The sequence below is a fragment of the Hippocampus bargibanti genome, linkage group LG10, assembly GCF_051943395.1.
Source record: "Hippocampus bargibanti isolate YZ-2025 linkage group LG10, ASM5194339v1, whole genome shotgun sequence".
NCBI lineage: Eukaryota > Metazoa > Chordata > Actinopteri > Syngnathiformes > Syngnathidae > Hippocampus > Hippocampus bargibanti.
The window spans coordinates 24,971,911-24,991,858 of NC_142743.1; the positions used below are offsets into that span (position 1 = coordinate 24,971,911).

The 19,948-nt window shown below is 45.1% G+C and overlaps 1 protein-coding gene across 4 annotated transcripts; it reads right to left on the reverse strand.

Annotated features, from left to right (window-relative positions):
* Positions 1-274: 274 nt before the first annotated feature.
* vav1 (vav guanine nucleotide exchange factor 1) lies at positions 275-19,657 on the reverse strand. Of its 4 annotated transcripts, none has more exons than XM_089006204.1 (28): positions 19,518-19,656; positions 18,265-18,370; positions 18,064-18,180; positions 15,032-15,148; positions 13,792-13,850; positions 13,590-13,655; positions 13,405-13,513; positions 11,916-12,005; positions 11,776-11,844; positions 11,451-11,651; positions 11,284-11,379; positions 11,110-11,178; positions 10,534-10,620; positions 10,314-10,399; positions 10,090-10,225; positions 9,904-10,013; positions 8,910-9,011; positions 8,729-8,823; positions 7,678-7,700; positions 7,533-7,569; positions 5,881-6,017; positions 5,740-5,805; positions 5,091-5,125; positions 4,766-4,876; positions 4,427-4,514; positions 4,204-4,333; positions 2,021-2,184; positions 275-1,934 (listed from the first exon to the last, which is right to left on the reverse strand). In XM_089006204.1, the coding sequence occupies exons 2-28, from the start codon at positions 18,349-18,351 to the stop codon at positions 1,881-1,883; spliced, it is 2,541 nt and encodes an 846-aa protein (XP_088862330.1). In that variant the 5' UTR covers positions 18,352-18,370; positions 19,518-19,656; the 3' UTR covers positions 275-1,880. The 4 variants fall into 4 exon arrangements, with proteins under 4 accessions (XP_088862330.1, XP_088862329.1, XP_088862332.1 ...); XM_089006203.1 differs by having other exon boundaries at positions 2,021-2,187; XM_089006206.1 differs by lacking the exon at positions 5,740-5,805 and having other exon boundaries at positions 2,021-2,187; positions 19,518-19,657.
* Positions 19,658-19,948: the final 291 nt, after the last annotated feature.

Genomic DNA, 19,948 nt, shown 5'->3' on the forward strand with positions numbered 1-19,948 from the left:
GACGGTCGAGCAGAAGAAGGAGATCATGGAAAAATACCAACGAGGTGTGCGTTTGTGTGACTTAGCGTCCCAGTACCAGTAAGCTACGTGTGGCTAAGGCTGTTTGTGTGTTGTCTAAGCAACGGTGTCGGGCAATAGAAGAGGTTGAAAAACTCGAGTTGATTTAGATGAATGAAAAGCAGCTAGCAAGGGACAGTGTGTGTGAGGGCATTATCGGCGAGAAAGCACGGCGACGTCACTGGGATATCATCGAGAGGCAACTACATCGACCATCGTAAAGGTCAATAAAACCCCTTTATTATACACTACACTTTATTTCTTTCATGACAATACAATAGCACATTCCTTATAGTTGTGTTAAGTTCATACTGTCTACTTGTTGTCTAATTTCCACCAGATTCGTTTCAAAAAGGCCCGTGACGACAACATCCGTGCCACTGACAAAGGCCCAAGTACACGCCGAAGCACGGAAGGTCATTGAACACCTCAGAAAAGAATCTGTTGTCAATGCTATTTATGATACATCAACTAAGGTCTATTTTGTCTCGACGTCTCTCACCCCTCACGCCACCGCTATCCTCGTTCGTAGTCTTGTCACCTTGTCGCCGGATTGACGATTGCAGTTCACTTGTGTTTGGTGTCCCTCAGAAACCTCTCCGCAAACTTCAGCCGGTCCATAATTCTTCGTCCCGGATCATCGACGGAACCTCATCGTTTCACCACATCACGTGACCCTGTCGGTGTTCAAATTCCTGACGTGTCGGACTCTGACAAAGGCGGAAGTAGACGCCAAAACATGTCAGGTATTTGAACACCGACAATACACTGTCTGTAAGCTAAGAATCTGTTTTAAATTACGTATCACACATGTTTTCCTCCATGCCAATACAACAACGAGAAACGGGGGGGAGATGGATTGAAGTTTACAGTTTTTGCTGACAGTACAGTTTATAACGGTGAGTAAATTGTATTTTTATAACTCATAGAAGTGGTAGACTATATATTTCTCTCCATAACTGACAGGTTTCATGCAAAAAGAAGCATTAGCATGTATAATTCTGGAGCTGGCAATTTTCTTTCCTAGTATTCAGTGACAGCCATTTTGGATTTCTAACGAAAATCTGCCTACATTTGATCGTTGATATTTTCTCATTTATATTTGGAATCTTTTCTTGTGTTTTCTGTTCTTTAGAATTTCTAAAGCTTACCAATGGTACCTTACTCTGGTACTGATCTGCCAAAAAATAAGAAAGTGATGATTGTTTAAAGGACAACCGACGTCACTTTTTTGTTTTTTAACTGACATCAGAAAAACGTTTTATCGCATCTAAAATAGCCAAAACAATGGCTTCAGATTTGGAGAATATGCTTTCTTGTTACACATCCAGTTATGAATATGATTCAAATAGTTCTGAAGAGGAAAGCATACATGTTTGCAATCGATTAAAGAATTTATTCCGTGCCATTTTGAGGCAACATTGGATCACTAGAAAAGCGGCATAAATGGCGACCTCCAGTGGCCACCTCCGTCGGTTGTCCTTGAAACTGTAATAAAGAACTCACTCACAGATTTACATTGTTTGAACTGTGTCATGACAGGCAGAAAATCCCCTCATATTTCCAAAATTATAAATCCCATTATCTCATTATTTGTCATAGAACAATAATTGGTGTCTAGATCAATATGGTGTAAGAAAATGTGTGATGAATTCTTATTGAAAAATGTTGTCACATCCCTACAATTGGAGCCGGTCTGTTTGCAAACGACACACCACTCCAAAATAAGAACAGCCTACACCACCCGCAAGACTTCAGTGGTCATAAAAACACATTTATCCACATGATGTGAGGACAATGCATCAGTTTGTCTGGCCTGAAGGTCAGCTGTAGTCCAAGTATTCCTCGTCCACGTAGTTGGCAGGGAAGAGGCCCACCTGGGCAACAACAATTCCCAATGGTTGAACATGTGTGGATGTTTTTTTTTTTTAATTAATATATTTTTTGGGGGGGGATTGCTCACCTTCCCGTAGACTTCACCTTTCCACCAGCCGCTTTGGCCTTTCCTGGACAGGATCCGGACGGTGTCGCCTTCGCGTAGCGACAGCTCTGAGCGGTCGCGGGCCGAAAAGTTGTACCTGGCCCTCACCATGCCGAAGGTACACGCGCCGTCGCCGCCGCCGCCTCCTGCTGTGCAACATTCACAATGACCGCAATGGAATCTACGTCTTGATGCTGGCAAATAAATAAAAATATCCAGGCCAAAAAGCATTGTTAGTAAAATTAGCGTTACGCGATACGCTTCTCCAGCGACCCCATTAATGTCGTCAGCTAATCATTAGGATCATAATTTTGAAAATAAGTGACTTAAATTTGATTTAAAAATATTGTAAATATCTTGGATTGGATTGGATTTGCCTTCAGAGTTGATACATTGAAACTATGGGAAAGAGTAGTTGAAGCTAGACTAAGAGAAGAAGTGAATATTTGTGAGCAGCAGTATGGCTTCATGCCAAAAAAAGAGTATGACAGATGCAGTGTTTGCTTGAAGAATGCTGATAGAGAAGGTCAGAAGGAATTGCAATGTGGAGAAAGCGTATGACAGGGTGCCCAAAGAAGAGCTGTGCTATTGCGTGAGGAAGTCTGGAGTGACAGAAAAGGATGTCAGAGTGCAAGACATGTATCATGACTGGGAGACCGTTGTGAGGTGTGCTGTCGGTATGACTGAGGAATTCAAGGTGGAGGTGGGACTCCACCGGGGGTCAGCTCTGAGCCCCTTCTTGTTTGCTATGGTGATGGACAGGCTGACAGACGATGTTAGACAAGAATCTCCTTGGACCATGATGTTTGCAGATGACATTGTGATCTGTAGCGAGAACAGGGAACTGGTGGCGCAGAAACTAGAGATGTGGAGATATGCCCTGGAAAGGAGAGGAATGAAGATCAGTCGCAGCAAGACGGAATACATGTGTGTGAATGAGAGGGATCCGAGTGCAAGAGTGATGCTACAGGGAGAAGAGATAAAGAAGGTGGAGGATTTTAAGTACTTGGGGTCAACTGTCCAGAGCAATGGAGGGTGTGGGAAAGAGGTGAAGAAGCGTGTCCAGGCAGGCTGGAGCGGCTGGAGAAAAATGTCAGGTGTGATGTGTGATAGAAGGGTTTCAGCTAGGATGAAAGGAAAAGTGTATAAAACAGTGGTGAGACCAGCGTGATGTTTGGACCAGAGGCAGTGCCACTGAAGAAAAGACAGGAAGCAGAGCTGGAGGTAGCAGAGCTGAAGATGTTGAGGTTTTCTTTGGGAGTGACCAGCTTGGATAGGATCAGGAATGAGTACATTAGAGGGACAACTCATATTAGAGGCTTTGGAGAGAAAGTCAGACTGAGGTGGTTTGGACATGTCCAGAGGAGAGAGAGTGACCATATCGGGAGAAGGATGCTGAGCCTTGAACTGGCAGGCAGGAGACCGAAGAGGAGGTTTATGGATGTTGTCAAAGAAGACACGAAGGCAGCTGGTGTGAGAGAAGAGGATGCACAAAACCGGCTTAGATGGAGGACATTGATTCACTGTGGCCACCCCTGAAGGGAAAAGAAGAAGAGTCTCGCAGTGAAAAACTTTACATTTCACAGCAGCAAAGTTCTTTAGTTTTTCTTCTGAAGTTGTAGGGAAAAAATACATTCAAGTCGCAGATAAAGTAAAAAAACAAAGACATTTGCGTTCAAGCTACCCCCCAAAAAATTGCGTTTAAGCCACGAAAAAATTAACAAAAAATGTACATTCAAGCCACAAAAAAATTGCCGTTCAAGCAACAAAAAATCTAAAACAAAAAAATAAAACAAAAAAAATGCATTTAAGCCACAAAAAATTGCGTTCAAGCCACAAAAAAATTGTGCTAAAGCCACAGAAAATTGCGTTCAGTCCACAAACAATAAAAAAAAAACAACAAAGTAGCATTCAAGCAACACAAAAAACAACATTGGATTCAAGCTTCCCCCCAAAATACAACAACAAAATTTGCATTCAAGCCACAAAAAATGTCTGTGAAAGAATCCACATGGAGTCATGTCATATGAAATACCCCAATGGAGTTTTCCATGTCTCTTCTCAAATGAGCTTTCTTTCTCCTCGTGTATTGATGTCATGATGCAAACGAGGCCATTAGTTTGGATTGAATGACTCACGGAATTGTTGCGATTTGAAGCACAAACCTTTGTGCGCGTGGTGGCGCTTGCGCTCGTCGCCCCGCTCGTCGGCTTGCTTGTAAGGCGTAAGCAGCGCGCTGTCCACATCCTTCACGCACTCCTTCAGCGAGTTGTGCTGGTAGAACTCAATCATGTCCTACAATAATACGCGAGGGTCAAAAGGTCATCAGGGCCACGCAACAGACACGCGCTGCCGTTGTGGCTTGTAGCAGACAAAATATGTCCTCACCGCCAAAGCCTTGAAGGCCTTCTTCTCGTTGATCCGAAACAGGCCATCGCGCCAGCTGATTTTAATGTGTTTGATGTCCATGTTGAGCCTGCCCAAGTCCAACAAAGCCACACTTTCACTGAGACCATGACGGACGAGAAGAAATTTTGCGTTTGGATTGTGACAGATCGCAGTCCATCAATCAATCAATCAATCAATCTGAGAGGAGAATTGACAGACGGCTGTGCCTTCTGTTCAGTTCACTCTCATGGTGATCTGCTGCCTTTTAATATTCTTTGTCGCCATATCGCGGCACGTGTGGCTAACTACAAGAGGCTGGACGCAGCAGCGGAATCTTACTTGATGCTGATGGCAAACTGGCCGCCGTCCTTCTGGCGAACCAAGAAGGTCCCGTCGGAGCGAGACACCAGCAGGTCCTTGGCAGCGGGCCGGTCCACGTTGCCCGCAAACCTGCAAGTGACACAGGAACCAACAATCGTTTGAAAAAGAAGGAACCTTTTAGGATGGTACAAAGTCCAACGTCATCTTTTATCAAATGGAATCCAAATCAACCATTTGAAAAAGGAGGAACCTTTTAGGATGGTACAAAGTCCAACGTCATCTTCTATCAAATGGAACCCAAATCAAAGAACTCAAGACGCCAGCGACTGGCTGTCGCACTCACCAGCTGAAAGCAGACAGATTCGCCGGGGTGGGCCGCTGTGGGAGAAGGAAGGTCAGATCACACCTCATCATTCTCACCTGCACACCTTCTCGACATCTTTGCTTTTTTTCATGCTTGACAAGATAAAAAGTCTACACACGCTTGGTTAAAATGCATTTCAAAAAAATATATCGACATAGACCATGAATGTTTTGATTGAAAAGATATCTGTCTGTCTGGATAGCTATCTAGTTAGCTATCTGGCTAGTCATCGATTTGGCTAGCTACCAGCTAGCTATCTGGCTAGTTATCAGCTAGGCATCTGGATAGTTATGTAGCTATCTAGCTTTCAGCTAGCTATTTAGCTAGCTACCAGCTAGCTATCTGGCTAATTATATAGCTAGATATCAGCTAGCTAGCTATTAGCTAGACATCATGGCTAGTTATCTCGATAGCTAGCTATCTGGCTAGTTAGCTAGCTATCAGCTGGGTAGATGGCTAGTTAGCTAACTAGATGGCAAGTAAGCTCGCTAGCGATCAGATAAATCCATCCATCCATCTCGCTAGCTATCTACATATCTATCAGCTAGCAAGCTGGCTAGTTAGCTATCTAGTGAGATGGGTAGTTAGCTAGCTAGCTATCTGATCCCTCGTGGGTGTGTATACTGACGCAGGAGAAGGGGATGACCCTGTGGCAGGGGAACCAGCCCGTCTGACCACCGCTCAAGTTTGTGCCCTGCGGGAGGAGGTAGCCATGATTTCAAAATGGACGTGGGGACCTATCGATGGGCTGCTCTCATTTTGATGGTACCTCCCACCACGACAGCTCGGCATGCGCTCGCGTCAGCTCCACCACGTCGCCCTTGGAGAGGTGCAGCGGGCGGCCGCAGCCGCCGGGTGGCGGCGGCAGGCCCAAGTACTCCTGACACGCCTCCATCTTGGGAAAACCTGCACCACGCACGGCAATCGATGATGAAATTGCAGTCATCCCCCCTTATTGCACTTTTCATCCCATCTCGCTGAATTCGTTTTTTCTGCGACTGTGACGATAGCCGTAGCCGATAGATAAAGTGTGTATCCCAAAAAAAATAATTTCCCATAGGAAACCATTAAAATGAGAGTAATCCGTTCCCGGGTCCCCATAAAACATAACTATTTTCTAAGCCTTAGAACTACACAAAATATACCCTATTTTATGTATAATAAATGTGATATAGCATTATGATTAAAGAAATAAACTACTGTAAAATAAAGGCATTTTATTTACCTTTGTGATGGTCATTAATGGCTTGATGGAATGGAGTGTCCGGTTTCCCCAGCATTAAACACTTGATGAGGAACGTAGCCTCCTTCTTCCACCATCTTGAGGAATGATCCCTTGTAGGTGCTTTCTCTGTGATAATTGTATCTAGTTCTTCAATTGTGATCTTTTTAGCTGGGTTGATAGCTTTTTGCATCAAGTGTATAGATGATTTGTGCGGGTTATTTGTGGAGCCTGATTGATGGGATATTTTAACCATCCAGTCTACACTCTGCTTTTGAACTATCAAAGTTGAAATGGGTCCAAATTTCACTGTTTTCTATCCATTTTCTCACTATTTCACTTTTGTTTTTTGTTTCAAGCTCTGTCCTCTCCCTTTCGTGTGTGTGTTTTCTCACTCTCTGTCGTCTGCCTGTCTCTTTAATGTTTAACCCATCCCCACTGCTGGGTTCTTGACCAATCATGTGGCTTTAACCGAAGACGCCATTTTGTTTTTTGGAGAACGGCCTCACTCTCTCTCTGTCTGTAACCCCATGCCCCACTGCTGCGTTCTTGACCAATCACGTGGCTTTAACCGAAGACTGGGGGCGGGGAGTAGAGGACAAAAACAGTGGCCACCATTTTCTTGTTAGGAGAACGGGCTCGTTTGCGAACAATTCATCAGTCATTGTGGCAGCTCCGTGTTTATCCCGAAAAATAGTTCGTATGCCAAGGTAAAATTTTCATCAATGTAAAGTTCGTAAGCCAAGCGGTTCGTAAACCGAGGTTTCACTGTACTGCTCTGCTCCGTTGAAAATGCTACATGATTTGTCCACAGGGAATTTGTGTCAACTTACACCTTCTTTATGCGTGTTACCACAATTGACCGCGTCACACAACGATTCACCATGGCCTTATTGATGTCATTTTCCTTCTAATTTTGCCATCAACACTGTGTTTTCAGACAAAACAAAGTACCCAAAATACATTGTGTGTCGCTTTCTCTGTCAGGGGCGTTCCCTCCGTGATGTCACTTCGGGCATCGTCATAAAGTAGAAAACAAGACTTTATGAATATTCAGCGCGAGTTTTACAAGGTCAAATGCGCTGGAATCTTTGTCAAATGAGCTCAGTAGAAGTCATTTGACAAATTATGGATGCAACTGGTTATCCTTTAAATAAGTCAAATTGAAGTGCTCCCACAATTAAATTTGCCAATCTTACCGATTCCGGCATTCCCCGAGGTTCTGTGCGTCCATTTCTTTGGCCAAGAAAGAAGAAAAGGTTGAAGTTTGAATATTGTCGGACAATGACCTCAGCGTGTCATGGGGAGGAAATGAACTGGGGGCGGTTATGGCGTAGGACTCACTTTTCTCGCAGCACTTGCATGATCTGGAATTGGGAAACGTCAGACTTCAGCATTAGCCGGTATTCGTAAATACACGAAAATAAGCATGGCACTTTGCGCTTTCTTTCCGGAACCTACTTCCTGTGATTGACCGAAAAATGGAACTACAGTGATACCCCATCTTACATTTTGCCTTACGAACATTAAATTCGCGAGAATATCATCTTGGCAAACAAACTAGTTTCGGCGGACGAACCAAACACAGCGCCATGGTGGCTGGCGGACTAGTTTTCAGCAGATGAACACCAAACCACACGGTCGAACACCGCCATGGTGGATGGCGGACTAGTTTTCCACACCCCCTTTGAGTGCAGACGTGGTTTGCTATCGAGTGGAGTACATTTGCTATTATGGCAGCGAAAAAGACTCCACCCCAGGCGAGTGTTAAGCCCAAGAGGACACAAAACAAAATTCCGGTTGACCAGGAGAAGGAGATTATTGAAAAACACCAACGAGGTGTGCGTTTGTGTAGCTTAGCGTCCCACTACCAGTACTCTAAGTCGACAATTGAGTTTGAAAAACTTCTGTTGATTTGGATTAGCGGAAAACAGCTAGCAGGGGACAGTGTGAGTGAGAGTATTATCGCCCAGAAAGCACCGCAACCTCACTCGTATATCATCAAGAGGCAACTACATCAACGACCATCCCAAAGGTCAATAAAACCACTTTATTATACAGTACAGTTCATTTCTTTCATTACAATACATGAGCACATTTACTAAATGTCTATTTTGTGTAGTTTTAAGGCTTATTTAGTTGAAAATGATGTTTTTTGGGGCCCTGGGAATGGATTATTGTCATTTTTATGGGAAATTAATGTTTGAAAGACACACTTTTCACCTTACGCACACTTTCTGGGAACCAATTAAGTTGGTAAGCCCAGGTATCACTGAATTCTCTCAATTTGTGCTCCGGAACAAGATCTACGCAAAGTCCAATCTTGACGTGGTTGTCCTCCATTTCTTGAAGCGCGGTGCCATGGTGAAAAACATTTCAAGCGGAAGCGACTGACCTGAGTTACGCCCGCAAGCCGGCAATCTGCCCAAGCACTCTTTGTGGGCGGCCGTTTTACAGCGCGTGCAGCGGTAGCCCTGGAAGAAAATCCCTCTGAGGGGAAGAGAGATGAATGAGGGGGGGAGAGGCTTTGGATTTTGGGGGGCAGCGAATGGGAGTCGGCGAACTGGGGAAGGTACCTCAGCATCCTGGAGCACGCCTGGCAACAAGCTGTCTCCTCAAAGTTGTGCATCTGGAAATGGTGGTTATTTGCCGCGGCGTTCTCAGGCCACACGTTGGACCTGCTCGCACGTCGGGTGCCATGAAAATAACATTTCAAGTTGACTCTGCCCCTTTGGAGTCTTCCCATTTGCTCAACATTTCTCTCACGAGTCGATCCACAACCAGGTTATTGGCTCAAAGTTATTGTTCTTCTCCAAAAGGAGCCAATCGGCCGTGACTTAAGGCGTGGCACATTAGACTGAAAGACTTATATGAAAATGGTTGCGTGACAGTATACACTACCAATACGTAAAGTTATAAGGTAAACTACTCATGTAGATACATAGCATAACAATTTAGACGAAACGTAGAGACATAAATGAGTGGAGAATAATAAACGTTGAATGTTTGAGAATGTGCTTATATAAAATAGTCCTATCAGAGGTCTTGCCAAAAGTCAGCCATTTTGGTCCGAACCAAGCATTTTCGGCTGGTTGCCAGCAGTGGTGGAGCGTCAAGGCCTGAGAGGCCTTCTCTGCTGGCCTACAAATATCGGAATCCTACACTGATGTGAATTCTATTTTGCCCATGACTTCTTCTGAAATCATTCCAAATTGCCTTTCAGCTTCCTTCCCCTGTTGAGGCGCTTTGGTATTGACGCCGCCCGACCTCGCTGCTCAGACCTCTGGCAACATTTGTTCCCTTCCACGAGGGAGCAGCATTTGCCTTTTTTTTCATGGGAGTGCTTTGTTACAGCTTCAGCTGTTGTTAAAGTGCGATATCAATCAACGTGTATTGTATTGTATTTTGGACAGCCGCTCCCATTTCAAGCTCAGATAACTCCAGACCCATACCACTTGGGAATTCACTTTTTTTCTGATGAAAGAAGAGAGTCTAAGTCTGTGTAAGCTCTGTCGTACAGGAGTGGTCCATCGATGAAAAGGTTTCTTCAGAAAGACTTTTCAAACTCACTGAGCCATCTCAAACTGCTCCAGCCATTTCTTCTTCACTTCTCGCGTCTTGAAGTACAAGTCGTAGCCGCACTTGCCGTAGGAGTTCAGCAGGAGGAAGAGGTGGGACCACTGCGGACGCAGCCGGCTCGGTTAGGGTCTGGTCTCTTTGGATCGGGATGGGGTGTGTGTGGGGGGCGGAGGGCACCTTCTTTTTGTCCTTCTCGCCCGCCGTCTCGTCTCGCACTTGGTAGTGCTGGAGCATGATTATCTCCTTGAGCTCAAAGCTCTCGCCGCTCTTCTTCTTGCACACAAACAAGGCCTTGTCGAACAGGAACGCATATCTGAGGACGACATGGTACAAACTCCGATTGAACATATATTCATCAAAACAAAACAACAAGGGGGATCTTGTGAAAAGCAAACACATACCTTTCCTGTTTGGACTTCTTCTCTGTGCTGTAGATTTTGAGCTCTCCGTCCATTTTGGGGCGGCCAAAAAGGGCCAAAGATTGTGACTGTGTTCATTTTGTTTTTAAGCATGGAGAATGTGTTGAAAAGACACAATGAGAATGCCAGAACACACGCACACGCACATAAAACTAATCGAGGATCTTCAGAAAGTGGGTGAGGAAAACGCGGGTGAGGTTACCATATTCTCGATGGACAACTGGAAGGTGGTGATCTGCTTGAGGATCTCGTTGTCCCGCTTCACCTCATTGACGCATTGCGCCAGGTCCTGGAAGACCAAAAAGTCATCAGTTCATAAATAGACAGTGGATACAAGCTCCCTCATGAAAAAAAATGGAGAACAGATAAAGTTTATTTGGGGATAAGCACAGGCACATAAAATATAATAATAATAATAATCATCATCATCATGTTGAAAGCCAACACCAAGCTAGCTGTAGCATCCATTGATCAAAAGTGATTGTCTCACATCTCCTGTCCCAAAACGGTGACTGACTCATTTTCATTTTTTAATGGTGAATAAATGTGATTCTTTCAGAAGACAATTCCTTTTATAAGAGGGTGTGCATACTTATGCAACGACACGTTCGCAGCGGCTCATTTTTACTCGGCCTACCCAATGATTTCATGATTATTATTTTTTTTAACCGGGCTACAAAAGTTATGTGTCAGATTAACGGTGGTGGTGGTGGGGGGGGGAGATGGTTGCATATACTTCTAAAATCCACAAAAGGGGCAACAAAACTCACAAACTCACCCGCATGGCGTCCAGAGCCGCGCGCAGGTTCTCTTTGTCCGATGGGTCGACGGTGTGTTTCACTAGCTCCTTGAGATGCACCACACAAAGCACAAAAAAATACTTGTTTTTTTCCAGGCACCACCATGGTGATTGGAGATTGATGTTGGAGAGGTGTTCAAGGTGCAGTGCTACCTGTAGGAGGAGAGGGTATTTGAGGACTCTCTGCATGGGCACCATGAGCAGATCCCTGAGGGAGAATCGGCCTCTGTTTGCTCTCTTGGAACACTCCTGAGAGACAAGAATGAAAAAGAAATCCAATAAAAGAGAGCAAAGAATGAGATGAGAGGCTTTTGGCGCACCTCCAGCTTCATCCTGACGTCCTCTCTGGTACTGGCCACTTTGTCCAGATGCTTGGTGGCCGTTTCCACTTGACTGCAGTAGCGGCCGTAGAGCAGAAGTCTGCCCTTGTAGTTGACAAACACCCGGTGGAGGTCCTTGGCTCCGTTCCCCACCGAACTGCGGATCTCGTCCAAAAGTTCTGCGTGGACGCCGGCCAAATCCTGCACACACACTCTATGACGATCCACATTCCAAGCTCAAATGTATTTGGCGAGCGCTTGAGAAGAACCACAAGGGTGGACAAAACTTGGATACTTTTGCACCAGCGTCTGCGTCGGCGTGTACCTGGATGTTGACAAAGATGCTCTCCAGGTCCTGGGCCAGAAGGAATGTTTCCAAAGGTTTCTTGAAATGCTAACAGCAAAGAAAAAAAAAACAATGAGCGGCGATGCTTTCGGGTGCCTGTGCGTGTCGATGCGGCGCACCACTAAAATGGATCCCAGAGTATCCGAGTACTTTTCTTCCGTCAGTTTGATCTCCTCGAGGCAGCAGTGCCGCATGTCCACTTCGGATTTCTGCCCCCCGCCCACACACACACACACACACAAAATGGCGTTAGCAGGGCGGCGGGGGCTTTGCCATCCAAGTTAAGACACCGGGAACAAAAAGAAGGTGAAATGGAGGAGGTGACTATTTCTTGAGCTTGCACCGGCGCGATGTCTGACAGAAGAACATCTAATAAATCCCTTCATTCTTCTTTTTCATCTCTTTCTTCGTCATTTCTTCTTCTTCCAGCCTGTAGCTGACAGGCTCTTTCAAATGTTCTTTTTCCGATGCGTATGTGGAACTGTCGGAGGACAGGAGATGTGAGACAATCAATGGAGGCTACAGCTTCATGTTTGCTTTCAACATTTAGCTTGTAGCAGACATTCCACCATGACATCTGTGATCCACTGGTGAAAAGGGTGCTTTAATCCTCTCCTCTTTCGTCTGGAACTGCTTCACACAACAAAGACAGTGCAGAAAGTGCTTACGATTGAATGACTTTTGGACTTGTGTCTTTTGTGTTGTGTCACCACACCATTTGTTATTTAGTTTTGTTGTTGTTTTGACTCCAAGATGGCGCTGTGAGAGTGGCTCTCTTTACCGCAGCTCCTATATTTGTTTTTTTACTTCTTTCCTTTCCTTTCCTTTCCTTTCCTCTTCCTTTGATCACTTTGCTGCAGTGAAATGTCAATTTCTAGACTAAAAAGACTAATCAATGTTAATCAATGCTCCCTCCCCTAGAAGCGTGGGGCTCTTTCTTCCCACCACCACAGCGCGCGCCAGATGCTTCTTCCCCCGCCATCTTGGTGGGGGCAGCAGCCCTCATTCTGTCCACAAGATTAACTTATTTGATGCCATTGCCGAATTATTCGGGAATTGAAAAACATGCCGTGGAGCACCATTCCCGAATTATTTTCAGGTTTAGTTCTTTCTCGCTGAGGGTAGGGGGTTGCCGATAAAGCGCTGGTCAGAGCTCTGGCAATGTTTTCCCCCCCACGAAGGGGCAGCGTTTGCCTTTTGTCCATGCTAGCTTCAGCTGTTGCTAAAGCGCTATATCAATCAAAATTTATGGATTGCATTGTATTTTGTACAGCCACCCCCATTTCAAGCTCAGATAACTCCAAACCCACATAATTGAGGAATTAACTCATTTTTTTTTCCGATGAAAAAAGAGTCTAAGCTTTCTTACGCTGCATTGAGTGTTTATGTAGTCCTAAAAGTCAATATGCTGTAGGTCCTGCAATTTGAGTGAAAATGACAAAAACCCTGGCACTGGAGTGGACCCATTTTTGCACATCGTCTGGCAGTCAATGAGTCAAAGAACCTTTTCTGGTTACTGCCTGCTTTTTTTTCCATTCAAACAAGTGATGAATTAACCTTTCATTGCAACATTCGGTCCCAACACGGGGGGACATGAGGGGGACTCACGATTACGGGTTGTTGGACCGTCCTCATCAAGTCTTCGTAGATTTCATCCCCTTCGGCTTCTTCGTCGTCCACGCAGTCGTACAAATCGTCCGTTTCGTCGATCGTGTCACTGCGTCACAGGACACGTATTTTACGATGGCGCGCGGTGGATGATTTTCACATCGTAAGCGAAAGCTTTTGCATACTCGATCCGGTCGGACAGGCCGTTGTAGACGTCGTCGTCGGAAATGTCCACCCCCAATGGGAAAGGTCTAAAGGGCAGCATCGGTGGGAACACCGGAAGAAGGCGTCAGCGTCTGTGCCGCATTTACCATGATTGCGAGACTAATAAAGGCAAATCCAATTGCTTTGAAGAATAGGATTGTTGGCATTTTCACAACTACTCACTGGAATCCTTTTTGCGTTGCGGCGGACGAGTGAGACAGGACAGACAAAGTGCTGAGCACCTGGGAGCAAAAAACAAAACACATTATGATTATATATACCAGTGTATGAAATAACGTCTGCCAGGACGCCCGAGGCGTGCAACTTTTACGTTGAGCGTACAACTGACAAAACGTCTCCGCCCGGGTGGCCGACAACTTCTTCAAGGCTGTACAAACCGTTTTGTGAAAGGATCCGGTTTCAAATTTCACCAAAGACCGATCGCTGGAGGAAGAAAACAAACCGGTTCGTTCTCCTTTCCCGAGTGTTAGAAGGTCGTGCATTTGCGTGTCATTTTCCAAACTAGACGCACAGAACCTCAGCCCCAGAAGGAAGTTCAAAAGAAGCTAACAACATTTGTGACCATACAAAACGTAAACGTACATTATTCCGTGACTAGAAAGTGTCCTTGAGAGTTTTGAAAGGCACTTTGAATTTAAATGTATCATAATTATTATTATTATTATTATTATTAAAAGCATCGTGGAAAGAGGAGTTCTCGACGCAACGCAAACATTGCATTGTGCAACACTTTTTGCGATTAGTCGTCTCATTGTGTTTCAAGTTGTGAAAAATGGGGCAGGCAACTTTTCAGAGTTGTCTGCCCTGCTGCCCGTTAACTTTTTGTCATGAGTTTTAGACACTGTATATACCAAGCGTGTCAAAGTCATTTTTGGGCATGAGCCACATTGTCATGAAGGTTTCCATTCGGGGTCGTTATGAATTTGCGGGAAGCCATGACAATGTTTCATCCCCTCCACACACAACAATTTCATCAAGAACTAGTTTTTGTTCGGGTTTTGGTTTTTATTGTGTGGTGGTGCCGATACAGCGCTGGTCAGATGTTGTTTTCCCCCCCCACGAGGGGGGCAGCGTTTACATTTTGTACAGACGCCCCCATTTCAAGCTCATTTCAAAATCCGGAGCCTCATAATTTAGGAATTAACTCTTTTTTTTTTCTGATGAAAGTCGAAGGTTTCTTCCGCTGCATGGAATGTTGATAGCGTCCTAAACCTCATTATTCTGTGGCTCCGACGATTGGAGTGAAAATGACAAAAACCCTGGCACTGGAATGGGCACATTTTGACACATGGTCTGTCAGTCAATGAGTTAACTGTCTTCTAATTTCAAAAGTGGTCGTTGAGCAATTTGTGATGCGATGAGGCCAAATGTGGTGAATTTGGCAAGCGCTGGCCTGACACACCTTGGCAAAGTCGCACACGTCGAACAGGTCTAAGGCCTCAAACAGCTCGCTCTTCTTCAGCTGGAACTTGCTTTGACACACCGCCAGGAAGGTCCGGATGTTCTTTAGGCACAGGAACTGAATGGAGAGAATGTTGAGAGATGTTGCCAACTACTTCCAATTATATTGCTGAAAGTATTGCCCCATTTCTTCGGCATAAAAAAAAAAAAAACACTTTGCATAAAAAAACGGCAATACTTTCAACTCAAATTTGACAGATGACAGTAAAAAGTGTGTTGGGGGAGGAAAAAATGGCAGGCATGAGAAATGAGATGGAGATGAGGCGACGAAAGAAGTACAGTGATACCTCGGCTTACGAACGTTTTAGCTAAACAACTTTTCGCCTTACGAACATTAAATTTGCGAGAATATAATCTTGGCATAACAACTAGTTTTCAGGTAAACACATGGAGCGCCACAATGGCTGGCGGACTAGTTTTCCACACACACTTCCTTTGAGTGCACTCAGTGCAGACGTGGTTTGTTATGGAGTGGATACTTTTGCTTTTTTTGGGACGGAAAAAGACCCCACCACAGGCTAGTGTTAAGCCAAAGAGGACACAAAAGAAAATGACGGTCGAGCTGAAGAAGGAGATCCTCGAAAAACACCAATGAGGTGTGCGTTTGTGTGACTTAGTGCCCCGGTACCGTACGCTAAATTCCTATGTGTGGCTAAAGGTGTTTCTGTGTTGTCTAAGGCAATAGAAGAGGTTGAAAAAAGAAAAAGAAGTCCAAGATGGCGCAGAGTAGGCAGCCTCAGCAAGTGCTCTCATGAGCCTTGCTTTTTTTGGTTGTTTTTGTCTTGTTTTGTGTTTTCTTTTGTCACTTTGTGTTGTTGTGCGTCGTGTGGAACGGATATGGATTGTTTTTCAGCATTTTTGACCACGACATTCATCAAGGAGGAGACTGTGCTGAGCGGTTGCGCCTTTTCGGCAGCATGAATATGCCAGTACTGTTTTTGAATGGGAGGATTGTCGGAGCCATTCGACTGCCATCGCTGGACACCAAAGGGGCCATTGTGCTTTTTTGCGCCTGTAATGGGCAGCATCTTCACAGCCCCGCTTTGTTTAGCGGAAAGGTCAGTGCTGTTGGACAGTCTGCGGCTGGATGGATGCATGGCTTGAGGAACCCGCGATAAGAAGAAAGGAGCGTCAGCGCAGAGCGCCGATGCGTATGTGGAACTGTTGCGGCTTGGAATTGAAGCAGATTTATGTGCAACAGGAGATGTGAGACAATCTCTTTTTGTCAATGGATGCTACAGCTGCGTGTTTGCTTTCAACATTTAGCTTGTACTCGACGTGCACATTCCACCATGATGTCCCTGATCCACTGGTGGAAAGGCGCTTTGATCCTCTCCTCTTTCATCTAGAACTGCTTCATGTCATCACAAAGAGGGTACAGCAAGTCCTGAAGAATGAATACGTCTGTGTAAGCTCTCAGTCGTACAGGAGTGGTCCATCGATGAGAAGGTTTCTTCAGCCGTCATCTGTACAAAAGTGAAGGTTTCGGACGTTTCGCCTCCTATCCAAGAGGCTTCGTCAGCGAACTAAAGTCTGACTGGTCGTATCGGCCCCATTTATATATCCCTAATATATACTAAAGTCTGACTGGTCGTATCGGCCCCATTTATATATCCCTAATATATAAATGGGGCCGATACGACCAGTCAGACTTTAGTTCGCTGACGAAGCCTCTTGGATAGGAGGCGAAACGTCCGAAACCTTCACTTTTGTACAGATGACGGCTGATGAAACCTTCTCATCGCTGAAGAATGAATGTCTCTCTGTGTCTTTGTTTTGTCATATTGTCTCTATGCTGTCATATTATTTGTTATTTAGTTTTTTTTTGTTCTTTTGACTTCAAGACGGCGCCCCGAGAGTGGCTGCCTTTCCAGCAGCTCATGTATTTTGTTTTTCTACTTTCATTCCTTTCATCACTTTGCTGCTGTGAAATGTAAATTTCTCCACTGTGAGACTGATAAAGGCAAATCCAATCCAAACTTCTTTTGATTTAGATTAATGAAAAGCAGCCAGCAGGGGACAGTGTGAGTGAGGGTATTCTCGCCGAGAAAGCGCGGCAACTTCACTCGGATATCAAGCGCCAACTACATCAACGACCATCACAAAGGTCAATAAAACGACTTTATTATACAGGACAGTTTATTTCTTTAATCACAATACAATAGCACATTTATTATACATAAAATAAGGTGTATTCTGTGTAGTTTTAAGGCTTGTTTAGGAGAAAATTATGTTTTATGGGGACCTGAGAATGGATTATTCACATTTTTAATGGTTTCCTATGGGAAATTTATATTTGGAAGAGACACCTTTTACCTTACACACACTTTCTGAGGAGCAATGAAGTTCGTAAGCTGAGGTATCACTGTACTGTCATGCAAATCAGAACGCCTTTAATAGTCCCACAATGGGGAAATTTGCAAAACAACCGCAGGGCGCCATGCACAACACTACCCACATGTGTGTGTGTGTGTGTGTGTGGGGGGGGGGGGTGCATGACATATGACATTTTACATAACTTCCTGCCTGTGTGCGTGTTAAACTGAGTGGGAAGTGTAGCTTGAGAGAAGAGGAAATGCTGAGTCGCGACCGACACACTTGGTGTTCATGCTGGCAGCTAGGTCAGTGCCCCACATAACGACGCCACCAGTCACTCACGGACGCCGTCTCCAAGTGCTGCCGTTGTGGCGCAAGACCATAAGTGTGTGTGTGTGCGTCAACATGTGCATTCCCGTGTGTCATCGTCCGTGATGACCCCAAAGTGTCCAAACTCAGATTGGCCTCACAGGGGATGAGCCAAAATTCTATCGCCCTCTTTATGGCTTTCTCCCTCTTCCTTTCTAGCCAATTGATGAGACGGTTCAGGCTGCCCCCGTGAGCCACGAGATGGCTAGTTAGCGTGGACGGATGGATGAATTGGGGCATTTCCTTGCCTTTGCCTTTGTTCTCTGCGAGTAGCCCTCAGTGGCTTACCTGCGACATCTGCGGGCGCAGGTTGATCTCCTTTAGGTTGACGGCCAGGGGCAGCAAGTTATTGAGAAGCTGGCACAGAAGGACGCCGTCTCTCAACGCCTGAGCAAGGTCGCACACCTGAAACGTACACAGACGGTTGCGTTGAGCAAGCTAAAAGCTAAAAGCAAAAAGCTCATGGATTTTGCCTGTGTGCGGCCTCACCTGCGCGCTCTCCCACGTGACGCGGTGGCTCTCCGGCAGGACGCGGCATTCGATCAGCCATTTTGCGCACTGCCGCCACAACTCCATCTTGTGTTTTGCTGATGTCCTGACAATCAATTGATCCATTCAGGTTTTTGGTCATTTTGGACATGTAGTCAGTGGCGCGGCTGCCTCATATGGCGTCCCCCCCCCCTCCCCCATTTCGCCACCTCCACCACATCCTCTTACTTCTCGTCAAGATTGCGAATGGCCACAACCACAATCCCCCTCCCCACTTTTTGACACCAGCTGTGAATTCTTCTTGATCAGGGCTAAATGCTTTCAGATTGTTTTCGTTTCGTTTTGACTTCTGTTTCTCTTCAATACGCGGTAGTTTGTCTTCATTAGATTTGAGAGCAAGTTGGTTCATTTTTTATTTGCCTATACAGTATATATATTTTTGGAGTGTCACAAGAAAGAGAAGATGACAGATGATTTAAATTTAGAAGTCATGACATCATGCAGACAGACACACACTACTTCATACTACTATTATAATAATAATAATCCATTTCATTTCTAAGTGCCTCTCAAAACCCTCAATGTCACTTTAGTCACAGCGTTCTCTCAACCCGGAAGTAACTCAGATGGAAAACTAGCTAGCTAGCTAATGGATAGTTAATAGATAGCTAGATAACCAGTGAGCCATAGATAGCGACTACTACTTACATACAACCAAATAATGTCAAAGTAGTTGTTGAAAATAAAATGGTCAAATTGATGTTTTTTTTCCACCCAAAGGGCATTTTCATTGTTTGGTATTTAATGGACAAAAAGGACAGTCCTGGTGTTTGTGGCGTCACTCAAGCAAAAATGATGAACATTTAGGTCACGTGGTGGAGGATAAGTATCTTTTGACAAAAGTGTTTTTGAGGTCCAAAAAGTGATGTGGTAGAAACCAACCCTTGTTTTATCCCTTTCATTAAAATTGAAAGTAAGGTAGAAAAAACATGGCTGTGTGATTGAAGAAGAGAGTGAACTGCAGAATTGCATTCAAATTTTCTATGTGCGCTCCCAACTGGGCCATTCCTGACGCGAAGAGCAGACGCACACCCCATATGCGGCAGAAGGAAGCAGTTATCGCTCAAGACTTCAACTTTCACTTCCTGTCGAGTGTCCCAATACTTTTGTGCCGATGGCCGCTTTCACTCCTGACGAAAAGGGACCCAAGCGCCATCCCGAAAATCCCGAGGGCAAGGAGTCAACCATCTTACCTTTAGATGGCTCCCCGGCGTGGACGTTGGTCTGTCGTCTGTGACTTCATTGTCACATTGTGTCGCTGTGCCTGTCTTCGGCGGGGGGTGGACTTCAAGCGCCTCCGTCGCAACACTTCCTTTTTCCTGACACACGCGGTCAGTAGGGCTATTGCTACGGCAACTTGAGCGGCAGGGCAGCGTTAGCGTCCGTCAGAACGAGCCAGATGTGCACTTGATCCCCTCGAACTTTTCGCAATGATGGAAGAAGAATGAAGCAAGCAAAAAAGACGTGAAATGATCTGGAAATGAAAAGCACTTTCATCACTTTGCTGCTGTGAAATGTCCATTTCTCCACTGCGAGACTAAGAAAGGCAAATCCAATCCAATCGTGGAGATGTTCTTCTTCTGTCCGACTGAGGTCAATGTGACGCTACCGGACATCCCCACCC